Source organism: Phyllostomus discolor, chromosome 8 (assembly GCF_004126475.2).
Source record: "Phyllostomus discolor isolate MPI-MPIP mPhyDis1 chromosome 8, mPhyDis1.pri.v3, whole genome shotgun sequence".
NCBI lineage: Eukaryota > Metazoa > Chordata > Mammalia > Chiroptera > Phyllostomidae > Phyllostomus > Phyllostomus discolor.
Genome location: NC_040910.2, coordinates 35,643,150 through 35,661,585, shown reverse-complemented (window position 1 = coordinate 35,661,585; position 18,436 = coordinate 35,643,150). Strand labels below are relative to the sequence as shown.

Here is an 18,436-nt window from a genome sequence, read left to right as displayed (position 1 = left end):
CATGTGATTTCAGAGTTTAAGAACTCTTCTTTTTTTAAAAAAAAGTTTTAACACAAAAAGAACAATAAAATACGAGAAAAGGGGAGCGATCTCTTCCCTACTTCTCATCCTCAAAATAACTACTAGTATACCTACTTCTCTCCCTCCCCCTCCTTCCCTTTTATTGCTTGTCCTCTCTCTCCTGCTGATACATGTTAATTGAAGAAAATGTAGAAGTTGAAATACATGAAAGGAAGAATATTAAAATCTCTTACAAGTAGTAATCACTCTTTTGAGCATTTGGCATAGATCTTTTGTATTTTTTCTTTATAAAAGGGATCATATTGTTAGTGGTTCTCAGCCATATCTCTTCATTAATATCACCTGTAAAAATTAAAATATACATATAGATTCTGGGATACACCTCAGACTTAACCAAATCAGAATTTCCAGGGCTAAGAGGATTTGTTTAAAAAAAAAAAGCTCTCCTTCACAATTTTTAATAACCTTCAGAAATTTTTTAAAGCAAAAAATGAATATTGTAATATTGTATATAGAAAACTTTATATACTATTTCTCTAATTCAATTTTAACTTTTTCCTAGCCATTCCACCCTATGGTGAATCTGGATTGTTCTCGGGATTTCCGGCCATTTCTTTGTGCGCTCTATGCTCCTATTTGTATGGAATATGGACGGGTCACACTCCCCTGTCGTAGGCTGTGTCAGCGGGCTTACAGCGAGTGTTCAAAGCTTATGGAGATGTTTGGTGTCCCTTGGCCTGAAGATATGGAATGCAGTAGGTGCGGAAATCATGTTTTTCATCGATCATTACTTATGTTGCAGCATATTTAAAAGTTACTTGTCTTCTAATTCATCAATTTTTTAAAACTTTTTAAAAGTGTATATATTAGTCTTAATTTCAAACAGCTGTTTATGGCTTCAGAATTATTAATTTCCTTAGAAATTTGGAAGCACTATATAAAAAAGGTAAAAAAAGACAAACATTACTATGAAGAAGTTTTTAAAAGGAGTAAGGAGAATGTAAGACTGAATACTGAATCAACAAAATAGTTTATTTTTTTGTCCCTTAAAATTTTTTTCTGGTTATAAAAGTAATGCCATTTATGAAAATTAGAAAATACAAGGCCCTGGCTGGCGTAGCTCAGTGGATTGAGCACGGGCTGGGAACCAAAGTGTCCCAGGTTCGATTCCCAGCCAGGGTACATTCCTGGGTTGCAGGCCATGACCCCCAGCAACCGCACATTGATGTTTCTCTCTCTCTCCCTCCCTCCCTTCCCTCTCTAAAAAAAATAAATAAATAAAATCTTTTAAAAAATTATAAAAAAAAGAAAATACAGAGAATAATCATTTGTTGCCTCATCATTAAATACCTCTAACAGTGATTTAATAGGACTTAAATATCTTTATTATTTAAATGTATTAATGATTAAAGTAGTTCTGTCAGTTCTGTTTTTCTGTCATGCCTTAACAGATCAGACCCAGGAAATGTCTGATACTTTTCTAATTATTTACATACAATATATAGATTGTAAGCATTTCCTAAAGGTTAGAAGATGTTTACTAGACAGTCTTACAGATTTGTATCAGAGAACATTATTATTAGCAGTATTTTTTAATTGACCTTGGAGAGAGAGAAACATAAATTGTTCCACTTATTTACCCACTCATTGTTTCTTGTATGTGCCCTGACTGGGGATCAAACCCGCAATCTTGGTGGATCAGGGTGAGGCTCTAACCAACTGAGCTACTCCAGCAGGACAATGCTGTATATTTCTTATATAACATTGTATCTTTTTGTATTCTGAAACATTTCAGAATACAAAATAAGGGGAATTTGTATGTACCTATTCCTGTTTGGCTTTGTCCAGTCTTAACATTTTGCAATATCTTTTTCTGAGTTTTTCTTTTAAAAAATTTATTTATTTTTAGAGAAAGGAAGGGAGAAAGAGAGGGTGACAAACATCAGTGTGTGATTGCTTCTCATGTGTCCCCTGCTGGGGACCTGGACTGCAACCCAGGCATGTGCCCTGACTGGGAATGGCAACCCTTTGGTTTGCAGGCCAGTGTAACTCACTGAGTTACACCAGCCAGGGCATCATTTTAAGAAATAAAACAATACAGATGGAGTTGAAAAGTCCTTCCTTGGTACCTGTCTTGATTTCATTCCCTTCTTTCCTCCTCAGAGGTGAGGTGATCATTATGTTAAATTTGTTGTTAATCCTTCCTGTTTGTTTTTATACTCTTAGTACTTACATACATATTCATAAATAACATTAAAATTATTTTACATGTATCTATATTTATATCTTTAGGTCTGGTTGATTCCCTTTAATTGCTACATAATGTCCAGTTTTAATATCCTATAGTTATTTAGCCATCTCCTAGTGACGGCCATTTGGGCTATCTTCACGTTTTTGCTGTTACAAGTAATGCTGCAGTGAACATTCTTTTCTTTTTTGTGTTTAAAATTAATTTTGTTTATCATTGGACAATAGCCCTCAGAGGTAGGTAAAAAGCAGGTGTTACATTTGAGAGATGGAAAAAATTTAAGAAATAAAACATTAATTTCTTATAGTCAACTTACTAACATTTTGCTCTTATCTACTCCCTCCTCAAACACCTGATTAGCATTTATAGTTCCGCTTTAGAAGTCTGTAAATTTCTTGGTGTTAATAACAACACTTATGAATTGAATGGTCCAGAATTGTATTTTGTTTCTTGTATCTAACTTTCATTGTTTAGTGGTCTTTTTATGTTAATAGCCTAGAGACAAGATAGAAATCTCATTATGATCCTTATTTCTTTATCTGTTTTGATAGGATTAAATGTTCTTTATGTCCTCACTATTGCCTGGGATTGCCTAACTCTGAAATCTTAAATTCTGGAAAGCTGGTCTTTTATAACAACTTTTCATTCTTTCACATCTCTCATATTTTTGTTCTACTGTATCTTGTCTTCACTTCATGGACACCCACAGACTTTTGGGGCTTTCCCCCCTTCCAATAGAACCGCTTCCTGATCTAACTAAGCTTTGTGATCCATCACTTGAAATAACACTTTTGCTAGCAATTTCAGTTTATTCCTTCCACTGTACTTGTTCAAATCTCCAACTAGATTGATTCAACCAATTTCTTATTAAATTACCTGTGCTTTTATTTAAAGATTCAAGCCAAAGCAGTTCTGTTTGCTGTTTGTCTTGGTCAATTTTGAGTTTGGTCATCAGGGAAATTTATTTTCATTCCCCTTAGCACCTCTGCCAAAGCTACATAACCCACTTCAAACCCATATTTTACTTTTAGTCTATATTTGACCCTTATTCCCCTCAACCTTAGCCTTTCTTCCTTTCCTGAAAATCAGCTAGGCCATCATATGTGAACTGTTGTGGTCTGCTATATCTCAGACCAACTCTTCTCAGTTTTCTTTCTTGGATCCTCTTCTTTCTGACACTTAAATACTGGTGCTTCTCAGAGTTCTGTTCCTGTTCTCTTTGATTTCTACATGCTTTCCCCAGATAATAACATTGTACTGATTTTAACCTCTTTTTCATATACTGATGACTGACTCCTAGGTCTATATCTATAGCCTTGACATCTTCTTACCAAGTTCTGAATCTCCATATCCAGAAGCCATTGGAAAATCTTAGCCTGAATTTGTCTCAGATACCTAAAGTTCAACATGTCTAAAATTTAATTTATTCCTAGAACATTTTTTTTTATTCTCTGGAGGTCATCTTCCTCCTTCACTGACCTTAGCTTCCATATTCAATCAGTTATAAATCCCATTGCTTTAATCTAATTTCATAGCTATTGCATTCTTTTCTTTTTAAAATTCTTATATATTGATTTGAGAGAGAAAGGGAGAGAGAAACATTGATTTGTTGTTCCATTTATTTATGTGTTCATTGGTTGATTCTTGTATGTGCCCTGACTGGGATTGAACCCACAACCCTAAGAGTATCAGGATGACACTCTAACCAACCAAGCTACCCGGCAAGGGCCATAGCTGTCACATTCTCACTGCCTTATATGGTTTTAGTTCTGGCTCAACTGGTATCTTTTTCCCCATTTTCGCCTAGCTCAAATCTGTCTTCCAGACTGCTCCTAGTCATCTTCTAATTCACAGGTGGCAAGCACAAGGCCCATGGGCCAAATATGGCCGTCCACCTTGTTTTATCTGGCCCGGCACCTTGTTTTTACCCAGCGGCAGTGCTGAGCTTTCTTTTAACTGTTAAGTAGTTACATTTATACAATCCTAAGATTACATTCAGCCCTTTGAAGACAACCAGAGGCTGATGTGGCCCCCAGTGAAAATGAGTTTGACACCCCGGTCTTGGGTAGGGCTACATGAAAATATTTATTCAACAATCATTAATTCAACAAATACTGGATGTGTTCTCTGTGCTGGGCACTATTCTATGTTGAAGACAAGTGGTGAACAAAATGTCTCTGTTCTTACGGAGCTGAAGTGCTAGTGGCGGGAGATATCACATAGATAATGTCAGATGGTAAGGAATGGCTACTAAGAAAGAGTAGAGTTAGGTGATAGTGATACAATATAGGGAAGCAGAAGGACTCTTTTTTTGTAGAGACATAAGGGAAGCCTTTTTGATAAGGAGGCATTGAACAGGGACCTAAGTATAAGTGAAAGAACAAAATAATACAGATAGTTAGAGAAAAACAGTCCAGGTGAGGAAACAGCAGCCAGTTTAAAGGTTCTGAGTGGAAGCATGCTTGGTATATATAGTCAGAGAACAACAAGGAGACCAAAGGGGCTAGAGCCCAGTGAGTAAGGGAAAATGGAAAGATAAACTAATATCAGAAAAGTACTGGGGGGTGGGGGGCGTTTTGTAGCTCTGGCATAGAATTTGGATTTGACTCCGAGTGAGAAGGGAAGCAAGCCATTGGAGGATTTTGAGCAGAAGAAACATGATCTGAGCACAGGTGTGGCTGCTGTGTGGAAGTGGAGATCAGCAATTGGAAGCCACTCCCGGAAGTCCAGGAAAGAGGTGCAGGTGTCTCAAATTGGGGGGCAGCCATGGAGAAAAAGAGAAGTTGTCAGATTCTGGATATATCACAGAGTAGAATGGCAGGATTTGCTGGTAGATTGTGAGGTGTTAATGAGAGAGAACGGACTTCAAAGATTATGACCCCAAGGTTTTGGCCCAAGCAAACCAGAAGAATGGAATTATCACTTGAGATGGAGAAATCTAAGAAGTAGACTTTAAGAGTTTGGTTTTGGAAAGCTTAAAGAGTGAAGGGCATATATGTGTTGAATTGGCATTTGGGTATACAAATACATCTGTAAAAATATATAGTATTACTTTGCATAGTTTTAAATTTTATGTCATTGTTTATGTATATATGCATGTGCATACACACAGACACACACACACATATATTTCTGCAACATGCTTACCTCTCCAACCTCATCTCTTGTTACAAGTCATGCACACCTCAAGTTCTAGCAATACTAAACACATCCTGTTCAGACCTTGATGCTTTTGCTTGCCTTTCTTGCAGAAGTACTGTTTGGCATACTTCAATACTGGCAAATACTGATTCAAAATTGAAGTCTTTTATAACCTCTTCCCCTGAAATAATTAATCCTTCACTATATCAGTTTATACTTTATATAGATTTGATTGGTTCGTTATCACACTGCGGTATTTTATGTTGTTTTTACAAGTGTCTATCTCCTTTTAGACTCAAGGATAGAGATCCTGTTTTGTATTTTTTGTTCTTTTGTCTGTATGTTAACCCCCTGGCATATACTGCAGGATTCCAATAAATGCCTGAATGCAGTAAGTTTCTGTTTTTAGGTTTTATAATTCCAAGCCCTGTGAAGAAAATGGTTTATATTGGAAAATAAAAGTTTAATCTGCTACAGCACAAGGTTATGCATGCATTTGGCAAACAATATCAATGATAGTTTCTTGGAAACTATTTGATGCATATAAACTAGTCAACATTTAGTTAGTGGGCATCTGAAAGGTGTAGAAACTGTTACTGGAAAGAAATTTGAAGATGCAAGAAGTTTGTGAGAATGGTACCCTTAGCCATGTAAGTGTGTCTGCACTACAACTGTGTTTTCTTTGTCCTGAGGCTGTGATACTTTCTCAAGTCTTTGGATCTGAAAAATTGTTAAGATGCACATTTCTTGGGCTCTAGCACAGGTATACTGGAATTATACTGATTTGTGGTGGTGGGGACCAAGAATTTACACTTTAGAAAAAGGACCTTAAGTTTTTTCATTCACTTTAAAGCTTGAGAATAACTGAATTAGAGAATGCAATGGGTTGCAAAGAAATTCGGGGTGGTAGAAAAGAACTAGTTGACATTGGAGACCTTGGAAGGCCTTTAATTAACTAATATGATAAGCAGAGAGTGACTATAAAATGAAAAGAAAAAAACCCTAAAAACTAAGCCACTTGTAATGATTTTAAAATGCTAATCTAACTCGAAATACCTTGGGCCATGCATTTAGGGAATATTTTTAACTCATGTTTAAGTTCTATTTGGATCTAGAGGATATTGAGGACTATACTGCAGTTAGACAAAATTAACTTCCAGCTTCTATTCTCTTGTAGCTATACATTTACATTTACTTATTTTATATATGTTTATATTGTGTGTCCTAAATAAACAGTTTATATATATATATATATACTTTTTTGATGGCTATGCTTGACTGTTTTAAGAAAAACTACTGTTTTAAAAACAAACAAGTATAAAACCTTATCATTTTTGGTCAACTATGAAAATCTAGTTGTATTATCCACACAGAAGGTATCACTATTTACTTTATTTCTACTTATTGTAATGTGCTCCCAGGACATAATAATAAATATTAAGGTCACAGGTGCTAAATTTGGAAATCCAAATTGTTAGGTCTCAATAGATTTCCCAATAAGTAAAATGGTTCTCATTTTGTATTTTTTAGGTTCCCAGATTGTGATGAGCCATACCCTCGACTTGTGGATCTGAATTTAGCTGGAGATCCTACTGAAGGAGCCCCAGTGGCAGTACAGAGGGACTATGGTTTTTGGTGTCCCCGAGAGTTGAAAATTGATCCTGACCTTGGTTATTCTTTTCTGCGTGTGCGTGATTGTTCACCTCCTTGTCCAAATATGTACTTTAGGAGAGAAGAACTTTCATTTGCTCGATATTTCATAGGATTGATTTCAATCATTTGCCTCTCTGCCACGTTGTTTACTTTTTTAACTTTTTTGATTGATGTCACAAGATTCCGTTATCCTGAAAGACCTATTATATTTTATGCAGTCTGCTACATGATGGTATCCTTAATTTTCTTCATCGGGTTTTTGCTTGAGGACCGAGTAGCCTGCAACGCATCTAGCCCTGCACAGTATAAGGCCTCCACAGTAACACAAGGATCTCATAATAAAGCCTGTACCATGCTTTTTATGGTACTTTATTTTTTTACTATGGCTGGCAGTGTTTGGTGGGTAATTCTTACCATCACATGGTTCTTGGCAGCTGTGCCAAAGTGGGGCAGTGAAGCTATTGAGAAGAAAGCATTGCTGTTTCACGCCAGTGCATGGGGCATCCCTGGAACTCTAACTATCATCCTTTTAGCGATGAATAAAATTGAAGGTGACAATATCAGTGGCGTGTGTTTTGTTGGCCTCTACGATGTTGATGCATTGAGATATTTTGTTCTTGCACCCCTCTGCCTATACGTGGTGGTTGGAATTTCACTCCTCTTAGCTGGCATTATATCACTAAACAGAGTCCGAATTGAGATTCCATTAGAAAAGGAGAACCAAGATAAATTGGTGAAGTTTATGATCCGGATTGGTGTTTTCAGCATTCTTTATCTCGTACCACTCTTGGTTGTAATTGGATGCTACTTTTACGAGCAAGCTTACCGTGGCATCTGGGAAACAACATGGATACAAGAACGCTGCAGAGAATATCACATTCCATGCCCATATCAGGTAAGGGATACCTTGTTCTAAATTTCAGAATATGTAATAGTGAAAAGAGGATATATTGCTATAAAGAGCTAATCTTAGCTGGGTTTTTTAAAAACTCTTCATGAACCTTCAACTTGTACATGAAAAGTTTAAAGTGAAGATAATGAACAAAATATATTGTAGTAATAATGTCATGCACATGTCTCTATAAACATCTTTCTTTTAAAATTCAGCTTTTACAAGTCTAAGCTATGGGCTTTTAAGCAATTTACTTCTGTTACCTCAAAACAGTTGCTTCTGGATTCTTCAGAAGTCTGCAGCTTTGAGGGCAAGAAGCACTTTACCAACTCTAACAAAAAAGGCACTATCTTTTTGTGGAAATCTTACTGATATTCAAAATAGGAATTAATTGTTTAACAGTTTTGCAAAAGTAATAGAATGCAGTTATACAAGCCAGCTCATCTCTTAATTGGTCTTGGTTTTTCTCTTTTGCATACTGAGTATTTTGTAACTTCCCTTTTAGTTTAAAGAGATTAGATAATCATAATCATAGAATTTTAGATGTAGAAAGAACTTTGGAGATCATTTATTTAGGTTCCTTCTGTAGAGTTCTTAAACATCTGTCTCATTTGAGGCTTAGAAATGTGTAGTAACTTGCTCACATTCATCTGGGATTTAGTCCTAGGAAAGGGGTGGAACAAGGCAAGTAATTCAGAGGAGTTGATGCTAAGTATTTATCTCTCTCGTCTTAAAACCTTCTCTGGAACTGTGCTACTGGTAGCTATCACCCTCTCTTCTTCCTTTTAAGACAAGTTTTCTTTAATCATAATTGTTTTATTCAGGTCTTTTATTTCTTCTTGAGGCATTTTTGGGGTTTAATATTTTTCTAAAAACATTTCATCTTTTCAAATAAATTGGTATAAAGCTATTCACATTTTTTTATTTTGAAAATTGTTACTATTTACTTTTTTGGTTCTAAAGTATGATCTTTTTTTTTCTTCCCTTGATCAATCTTACTAGAGGATTATCTTTTTAGTTCAGTTATTTCTGTCATTACCTTACTTTGTTTCTTCTGCTTTTCTTTAGAATTACAGTTGACCCTTGAATAATGTGGAGATTAGGGGTGCCAACCCCCATGCAATAGAAAATCTGTGTATAACTTTTGACTTCCCCAAAACGTAACTATAGTTATCCTTTGATATCTACAGGGAATTGTTCCCAGGAACCCCATGGATACCAAAATCCATGATACTCAAGCCCCTTTTATAAAATGGCATAGAATAGTGCATACATACAGTCAGCAGTTGGTTGAACCCACAGTTGCAAAACTTGGGGATACGGAGGACTGACTGTGTATTTATTGTAAAAAATCTGCATATAAGTGGCCCACGTAGTTCAAATCTGTGTTGTTCAGTGGTCAACTATACTTTGTTTTTCTGAATTCTTGAAAATTCAACTCATGCATGGTGAATATCTCTTGATTTTTGAAGTGCATTAATTAGTTATTTAAAGTTTAACCAAAAAAACATTATTAACCACTTTGGTCACTCATTCATTTTTCCATACTGGCCCCAAACAACTTTATGTATTCATATATGTATGTATGTATGTATATGTATATGCCTTTTATTACTTCAAGTTGGGAATTTCTGGCCTTTCTTCATAGAAAAGTTTTCCCAATTCTGATGGAAGGGGATGTTTTTCTCACTAACACCTCATAGATTAATACTCACATACATGCATTTTTAAATTCCCTGCCGTATTTTTCTTTTCCAGTATGTTAACTTTTTTTTTTCAGCATAGTAGCTGAGAGGCTGTTCTGGAAGATTAGTGGAAGTATGATTGAAGTTTTATTCCTTGTATGAATCCCAGGAACTCCCTTGTGACTCTTGCTTTTCAATCTTAAGTAATAGGTGTTGAGTTAAATTTGGCTTGTTCAAAAAACATAAAGTGTTATAAATATGAACTCTTACCTGTATAAACTTCATTGTGGGTAAAACCTGTGATCTTATTTGATACCCACAACCACCTTATGATATAGATAGTATGGCTTCATTCCTGCCACTCTAAAGGGAAGAAGTTAAAGCAAAAAGAAAGAATATGGCTTACACACATTAACAGTAGATCAGTAGTCAGCAAAGTATAGCCCACCCAAACTAGAGCTATTATCAATAGCTTTCAAATATTGTCTTTTTACTAAATTTGTTGGAGTGATACTGGTTAACAAGATCATATAGGTCATTTTCAGTCACCATATATTTGGTCCCCCTCAGATATTTGAAAAATCAGTTTGTGCAGCAGTTGTCAAATTGTTTTAAAATACCAGTTGTAGTTAATGCAAATGGCTTGTATTTAAATCCATAGTTTGAAGAAAAATGGGCTTGTATAAAGGGTTTAAAAACATTTAAAATGGTATCCTTGCTGTAAACAGAAATTTACTGCTTAGATTTTAAAATATGTTGTACTAACTGATTTTAGCAAGAATATTTTTCTCAAAATGCGTATTAAATAATACTTGAGAAAGTAGTATTTTTTGCCTGAATCCAGAATTAATTATGAAATATACATAGCCTGAGTTGTCAGAATAATGTCTATTTTACAATTTCATATTAGTAAAGTTTATTCTTAAAGTGCATTTCCATCTGATATATTATTTAACATATTAGTAATTTTCCAAATATTTGGTTTTTTTTTTAAGTAATTTCCTCTATTTAGTGCCTTCTAAGAGGCTCAAAGCATTTTGTGAAATAGTTACAAGTCCCAAAGGTTGTTGATATTTCTAAAAAAGTATTGCAATGTAACATATTGGTTAAAAACATGGGCTTTTTTTTTTAATTTTTTAAGATTTTATTTATTTATTTTTTAGAGAGGGAAGGGAGGGAGAAAGAGAGAGAGAGAGAAACATCAATGTGCGGTTGCTGGGGGTCATGGCCTGCAACCCAGGCATGTGCCCTGACTGGGAATCGAACCTGCAACGCTTTGGTTCACAGCCCGCGCTCAATCCACTGAGCTACGCCAGCCAGGGCAAAAAACATGGGCTTTAAAGGCAGACAGGCTGGGTTTATGTCTTATCTCTAACATTTTGGTCCTCACCTTCCTCATGTAAAATGTAGGAAATAATGTTACATATAGTAATACCTGTCTTATGGGTGGCTATGAAGATTAAAGGAGAAAGTAAATTTAAACTTCTTGCTAGAGTGCCTTGCATAAAGGAAAATTTCAATATTCTACAGCTACAGGTGCATACTTCTTAAAGCTTGAAAAAGTGTTATTTCCGATATTCTGTACTATAATCATGGTTTTTTCTATTAAACATTTCTTTTCAATTTTCAAAAGAACACATTTTCTTTCCTAAAATGCCTGTTCATTTTTTAAATCTCTTTTATCCATCTAATGCAGTGCTATGTATCCCAAGGAATTTTGATACCTAGAACCTGTGTTTCAATGATAGAAATGTCTTATCATAATACAAGCAGCTTAGCTAAGTATCAAATTTACATGGGAGCCATTTATAGAATTCTAAAAATAAAATTTTTTATACAAAACAAACAGAAAACATTATTAGTATTCTTTTAGCCACACAAGGCACCCCATCTGCTGTTTATCTAGTCTTGATTCAAAAAAATACAGAAATACAATATGTCACATCCAACTTACGATTTTAGCTTCATTTTCTGATAAGAGTGCTTCTTTACCAGGCAATTCCAAAAGGAATCATCGTTTATGAAAGGACCATGAGATATTAGGGACAGTGAATATTTTTGTTCAATATATAGTGCTACTAATCTTTTTTCCTGTTATTAATATTTAAAGTGGTAAATATCTTACCTGTGACTTCCTAGTATCAAACTAATTTTTCCTCAGAATTGTTTAGTGTCCATAATAGAGGGAAAAAGTAAGAATTCCCTGAAAAAATATTCTAAGTTTCTTATTTAATAGGAAAATATTATATTATAGAAATATAGAATATTAAAAGAAATTTGTAGAAAACTATTAATACTATTATAATGTGCAGGTTGTAAAATGCTGTCAAATGGCACTTTTGGATAAGTATATTAAAGCATACAAGTTATTAATATTCGGGGCTCTGATAAACAGATTAAGCTGTAAATTCAGTTTAAGTCTTTAACTGCAGATATATCTGGTAAAATCTTTTAAAAAAGTGATCTTTGGATGAAAGGAGATGCAAGAAGAAATGAGGAAATAAAATTCTAAGCATGTATATAAAGCTAAACATTATGTCTATAAAGTACTAATAACTAATTTGTAGGTTTAAAAACTACACTGAAGATCCAGTAGAAAAAAATAGGGCAAAATGTATACATAGACCATAATTGGATCAATGCTAAAACAAATGAGTTGTTTCAGAAATCAGTCAATGATGATCTAGAAATCCTGACAAAATGCCCTTTCCCACTCTCCTTTTTTTTTTTCTCTCTGCCCCTCATAGGGCTCTTCTTCAGGAAAATGTCTATTTATCTCTTCTGCCCGTTTTTTTCTTTTTAAAAATTTTTATTGAATTTATTGGGGTGAAGTTGATTAATAAAATTATAAAGGTTTCAGGTGTACAGTTCTATAATACTTCATCTGTGTATTGTATTATGTGTTCACCATCCCAAGTCAGTTCTCCTTCATCTTCTGTCAGATTAATTTTTTGCTGTTGAGCTATACAAGTTTGTAATTTATTTTGGGTATTAACCCCTTTGAAATATATGATTTGAAAATATTTTCCTCCATTCAGTGGGCTATCTCTTTATGTTGTTGATGGTTCCCTGTGCTTTGCAGAAGCTTTTTAGTTCAGTATAGTCCCACTTGTTTATTATTGCTTTTGTTTTATTTGCTTTTGGTATTAGATCCAAAAAATTTTCTCCAAGACCAATGTCAAGAAGCTTACCGCCTATGTTTCCTTCTAGGAGTTTTGTGGATTCAGGTCTTATGTTCAAATCTTTAATCCATTTTGAGTTAATTTTTGTTTATGGTGTGAGAAAGTGGTCTGGGATCTTTTATTTTTTATTTTTTGTATGTTGCCGCCCAGTTATCCCAGTACCACTTATTGATGAAACTGTCCTTTCCTATTGTATATTCTTGGCTCCTTTGTTTTAAATTAATTGATCATATATGCATAGGTTTATTTCTGTGTTTTCTCTTGTGTTCTATTGATCTATATGTCTGTTTCACACCGTAACATTGTTTTGATTACTATAGACTTGTAATATAGTTTGAAATCAGGGAATGTGATACCTCTAGCTTTGTTCTTCTTTCTCAAGATTACTTTGGCTTTATGGAGTCTTTTGTGGTTCCATACGAATTTTAGGATTGTTCTACTTCTGTGAAAAATGCCACTGGGATTTTGATAAACATTGTATTGAATCTGTAAGATTGCTTTGAGTAGTTTGGACATTTTAACACTATTAAATCCTTGAACATGGAATATCTTTCTATTTATTTGTTCCTTTAGTTTCCTTATTAAATTCTTATTTTCTTGTTATAAATCATGAACTTGCAAAACGATTTTGAGGCGTTTCAAAGAATTTCCTTCTGAACATGGTCTATGCCCTAAACAGTTTTTACAGGGCTGAGGAAGTTGATCTGTTGGAGTAATGCTTGGCAAAGTCTACGCCATGTTTTCTTTTTCATTATTCTACACTTAATAACAAACTAATTAGAAATTGTTTTCTGATTATTCTGCAGTTTGTATTTGGAAGAGAGAATGGGACTTTTCAAAATGATCTACCTTTCATTTGATTTGTTTTTTTGGGAAAACCAATAGTTTATTTTTTCAATCCAAAAAAGAGGGATTATGATTTTTACATGAAGAATGGGTATCATATACTGGGAATGAAGATTAGAGTTCTTCATGTGAATAAGATTAAGCAAAAATTCTACTTTTTAAAGTGTTTGTTTCCCAGTTTTTTAAATATTTATTTCCCAGTTTTGTTGCATCCATTATTAAGTATATGTATTCAGTATCCTGTTCCATTTCCGGAGTATTTATAGTTTATAAGACTAAAATAACATCAGAGTGATGATAATTTTTTTTCCTTGGGTATAATTGGGGTGAAAGTTCTAGGTGTGCTTTGTTTCATCAAATGTAACTTCTGAAGGAGTGAAATTTTCTATTTCATAATTCCGTCAAAGCAAAGGAATATTAAAATAGAATTGAGATAATTGTGTTGTTTTCACTCAGTTCTTGAGTGACTTTTGACTTTAAGCCTTTTTTACCTCATTTGTGAATTTTCTATGAGATTAATTAAATAATAGGTGCACTAAATATATCCAGGTGCCCTAATAAATCTTCATAATAATAGTCTGTGGTTACTTTGAACAAGCGTTATACTCCGTATCAATCAACTGCTTCTCAACCAGGCAAACTCTACTTTATTTCCTGTCAGTGTACTCATCAGGTCATTTTCTCATCTCTTTGCCTATCTCTAGTCTCTCACTTGACAAGTTACGTGTTCCTTAAGTAATGGGATAAATTTTTTTAAATGTTTTTTTTTTAACCCGAAAGTTAACATCATCCAGAGTTTTACAGCAGTCATTGGTAAAGTTAATTAGGACCTAAATTTTGCATTTGTCATTCTTGAATTTAGAAGAGAGAATTATTTTAAGAAGGTAATCTCTATGTTTTGAAAAGGAAATGAGATTATTTGCAAAGTATTTGAAATGTGGAGTTTGTACTTTATGATTTCCTCTAATGATAAAAGGAAAGCTTGGAAATTGAAATCCCAACTTACTATACTTGTTTTTTGTAGGGTTGCACATAAATTGATGGACCAACAATGGGAGAACATAAATGTAGAGAGTAAAAGGAAGATACACGGATATAGAACTGGGAATGAGTTATACCTAGTTAAAGAGGTGAATTACTTGCTGGCTCATTACTTTAGTTACCTTACCTAGTTTTGCTTTAATTTCAAAACTATTAATTACCTCCCTGAGAGGAACAAACTATATTATAATTGTAGGAGCTTTCACGTTCTTTTGTCTTTTCTTTTTGAAAGGTATTATAAATGTTTCTGACGTAAAGATGTGAATAAAGAATAATACTGCACATTGAATGCCAATAGATCTACCAGTCATTTAATAGAGAAAACACTAACAAAATGCTAGTTTCTGTTTTCGTGATCTAATCTCCCTTCTAAACTATCACCCAGGATTTGTTGTTTTTGTATATTTATTTGTTGATACATATTTTTCCTAAATAAGATGTAGTGTTAGGTTAAGTATTTTAAAACTTTATAGTGTCAAAGCTGTATGTACTTCTTGCAGCTTGTTTTTGTCATTCATTATGGCTGTGAGATTTGCCTATGGTAATATGTGTGTGTTTGTTTGCTTCCCCTGCTGTTCCACACTATGTTGTGTATATCACATTTGTTTATCTGTTTTACACAGGGGCGTGCAACCCGCAGCCCACTATGGCTATGAATGTAGCCCAACACAAAATTTTAAATTTACTTAAAACTTTTTTTTGCTCATCAGTCAGTCTCATCAGTTTTTGTTAGTGTTTATGTGTTTAATGTGTGGCCCAAGACAACTAACTCTTAAGTGTAGAGCAGAGACGCCAAAAGGTTGGACACCCCTGTCAGATTTAAAGGATATTTAGGTTGTATCCTGTTTTTCCTCTATTACAAATAATGCTGCTATGAATATTTTTGTGTGTCCACCTGGGTTCCCTATAATATATACCTCAAAATGGAAATGTTGGGTCATAATATGTGTGAATCTTCAACTTTACCAGGTGTTGCCAAATTGCAAGTTACTGAACCAATTAGAATCCCATATGAAAGTACAGCAATGAGGATTGCCAGTAAGGATATAGAACAATCTTCATCATTACTTGGTGTCATCAGACTTTTTAATTTTTGTCTTATTGGCCATCCTCATTGCTAGTTAGATTTGTATTTTCTTGATTACTAGTGAGATTGAACTTATGTTTATTAGCTGTTTAGAGTTCTGTAAATTGCTTGTTTATACACTCATATTTTTGAATTACAATTCTTTGTTTTATACATTACAGATATCTAGCTTGGCTTTTCACTTTTTAAATCATGTCTTTTGATGAGCAGAAATTTAAAAATTTAATGTATATTATTTATCCATCTTTTTCTTGTGTTTTTAAAAAATTGTATCTTGTTTCTGAAATCTCTACCCCAAGATCATAAACAATAATTCTTTTCTTCTACAATTCTAAAGTTTTTTGCTTTTCAGGTGTGGATTTTTTTAAAGATTTTATTTATTTATTTTTAGAGAGGGAATGGAAGAAGAAAGTGAGGGAGAAACATCAATGTGAGGTTGCTGGGGGTCATGGCCTGCAACCCAGGCATGTACCCTGACTGGGAATTGAACCTGCAACACTTTGGTTCGTAGCTCGTGCTCAATCCACTGAGCTACGCCAGCCAGGGCTTCAGGTGTGGATTTAAAAAATGTTTTTAAGAAAAAAAAGGATATTGTTTATTGATGTTACAGAGAGAGGGAGTGAGAGAGAGCAAGAGAGGATTGGTTGCCTCCAGTATGCGTCGTCGTTGTCCTGTCCCCCCTGCACCCCTGACCTGGGATGAAACCTGCCATTTAGGAATGTCCCTGATGGGGAAGCAAATCACAACCTTTTGGTTTATGGGACAGTGCTTCAACCAGCTGAGCCACCTGGTCAGGGCCAGGTGTGAATTTTTAATCTATAGAATTTAGTATTGTATTGGGTCTGAGGAGGAGATCCCACTTTTTAAATATGTAGATATCTAGGTAGCACCATTTAATAACTAGTCCATCCTTTCTCCAGTGAACTGTAACACTGCCTTATATATAAAGTTTCCATATGTGAAACTTATTTCGCCATTCTTTTCCATAGTCTGTTTTCTTTGTTTAATCTCCTATCATTGTCTTAATCACTATAGTATTATAGTCTTTATATCTGATAGAGCAAGTAGGATCTTTCAAAACAAGTACAAGTAAAGGCAGATAGAGCAGTGCAGTGTAAAACCTGCACAAGAGATAGAAGACCTCCATTCTAGAACTACTTTCACTTACCAACATGATAGACTCTGCATGAGCCTGATCAATAATTTATTGTTATGTGGGCTTTGATGACGACAGGTGCGGTATAAGCCAACATTTTGTAATGAATCTTTTTTTTTTTATGAAAGTAATCCTACTGCAGTATGTGTCTCCATTGAGTAAAGTATAGATTCTACTTGATAGGGAAAGAAGCCAAGAACTCTGCCAACCTGATTCAAAGCCAAGGTTTCAGAAACAATAATTAACTGTAGGCCACCACAGAATCCATTGATATACCCTTGGTGGGTTTCTTTTTTTGCAATATTTTTCCCCCTTTGGCATGAATAATTTTTTTCAATTTAATTAAAAAGAGTTTAAGCCCCAGCATCTTTGGTGTATTATGGATCTAAATTGGGAGAACAAAAAAAATGGAAAAATATTTTCTGTATTGTGGTTGAATAAAGTCATATTGCAAAATTCTGTTGATTAAAATTAGAGTGATGTTAGTGGAGATGAGTTGTTCAGAAGATAGTTTATAGCTCCCTTCTCTGCCGGGGTTCCCCACAGTTTTCAGGAAATAGATCAAAGAAATACATCAGGTGGATTTTTTGTTAATTTGATATATTTTAACATTGAAAGGAATACAGTGTTTTTAATGGACAGCTATAATAGAGAATACTTTGAAGTTTCTTATTTGTCCATTTTAATTATACAAGGAATTGAAATATTTAGTGGATTTTAAAAAAAATTAGAGGCATTTAGTTCATTATAAGATTATTTTAAAATAAAAACTGAACATTGTATTCCTTTGTTTAAATATTTGTTTTAGTGGGCCTTGTCTTTCTAGCTGGTACATATTTTGTTTTACATACTCACTGCCTGAATTTTTGAGGGGTTTCTTAAGTGTTTTACAACTGGATAATAATGCATTTCCCATTTTCTTTTTCCTTATTTATAAGGGAAACCTCCTTTCTTTATAGCAATAGCTTGACCATTCTTCCCCAGTTCCTCTGGCTCCAGTGCTCTTTGCCTAATGGCATGTTCACACAACAGGTGTTGCTGGAGTTGCTTTCTCACTGTATCTCTGTCATGGGCAGGTGCTGACCTGTTTTCCCTGGAATTTTGGCTTTAGCCAGAACTTTATCATATAAAATGCTCCATGTTCCATCCCTTTCTCCTCTAATTCTCTGTACTTCCTGGCCTAATTGAAGGTTTTGGTTGTTGGCATTATTGCTGATCTTGTTTTGAGCATTCTTCTTTAATTCAAGCATTTCTGTTACATAGGCAGTATTTCTAGTTTATGAAAGACAGTGCAATGCAGTTTAAAATTCTATAGAAGTAACAAGATATGGTTTCTCACCTAAGCTCTTTTTTATTTCCCTTTTCCAGATAATCTTATATATTTTCATAGCCCAATTTTGTTTCAGTTCCAGATGTATATCTGTTTACATAATACTTCAATTTAGAAGTCTACAGGGCATGTCCAACTTAACATATCTAAATAG

At 34.3% G+C, this 18,436-nt stretch overlaps 1 protein-coding gene across 4 annotated transcripts in view; it reads left to right on the top strand.

Moving 5' to 3' along the window:
* FZD3 (frizzled class receptor 3) overlaps nucleotides 1–18,436 on the top strand; it is a 66,719-nt gene that overhangs the window by 26,539 nt on the left and 21,744 nt on the right. For all 4 annotated transcript variants that reach the window (XM_036032031.1, XM_036032033.1, XM_036032032.1 and 1 more), the window contains 2 exons: nucleotides 584–780; nucleotides 6,941–7,958. In XM_036032031.1, coding sequence (XP_035887924.1) covers nucleotides 584–780; nucleotides 6,941–7,958 — 1,215 coding nt within the window. The remainder of the gene's footprint in view (nucleotides 1–583; nucleotides 781–6,940; nucleotides 7,959–18,436) is intronic.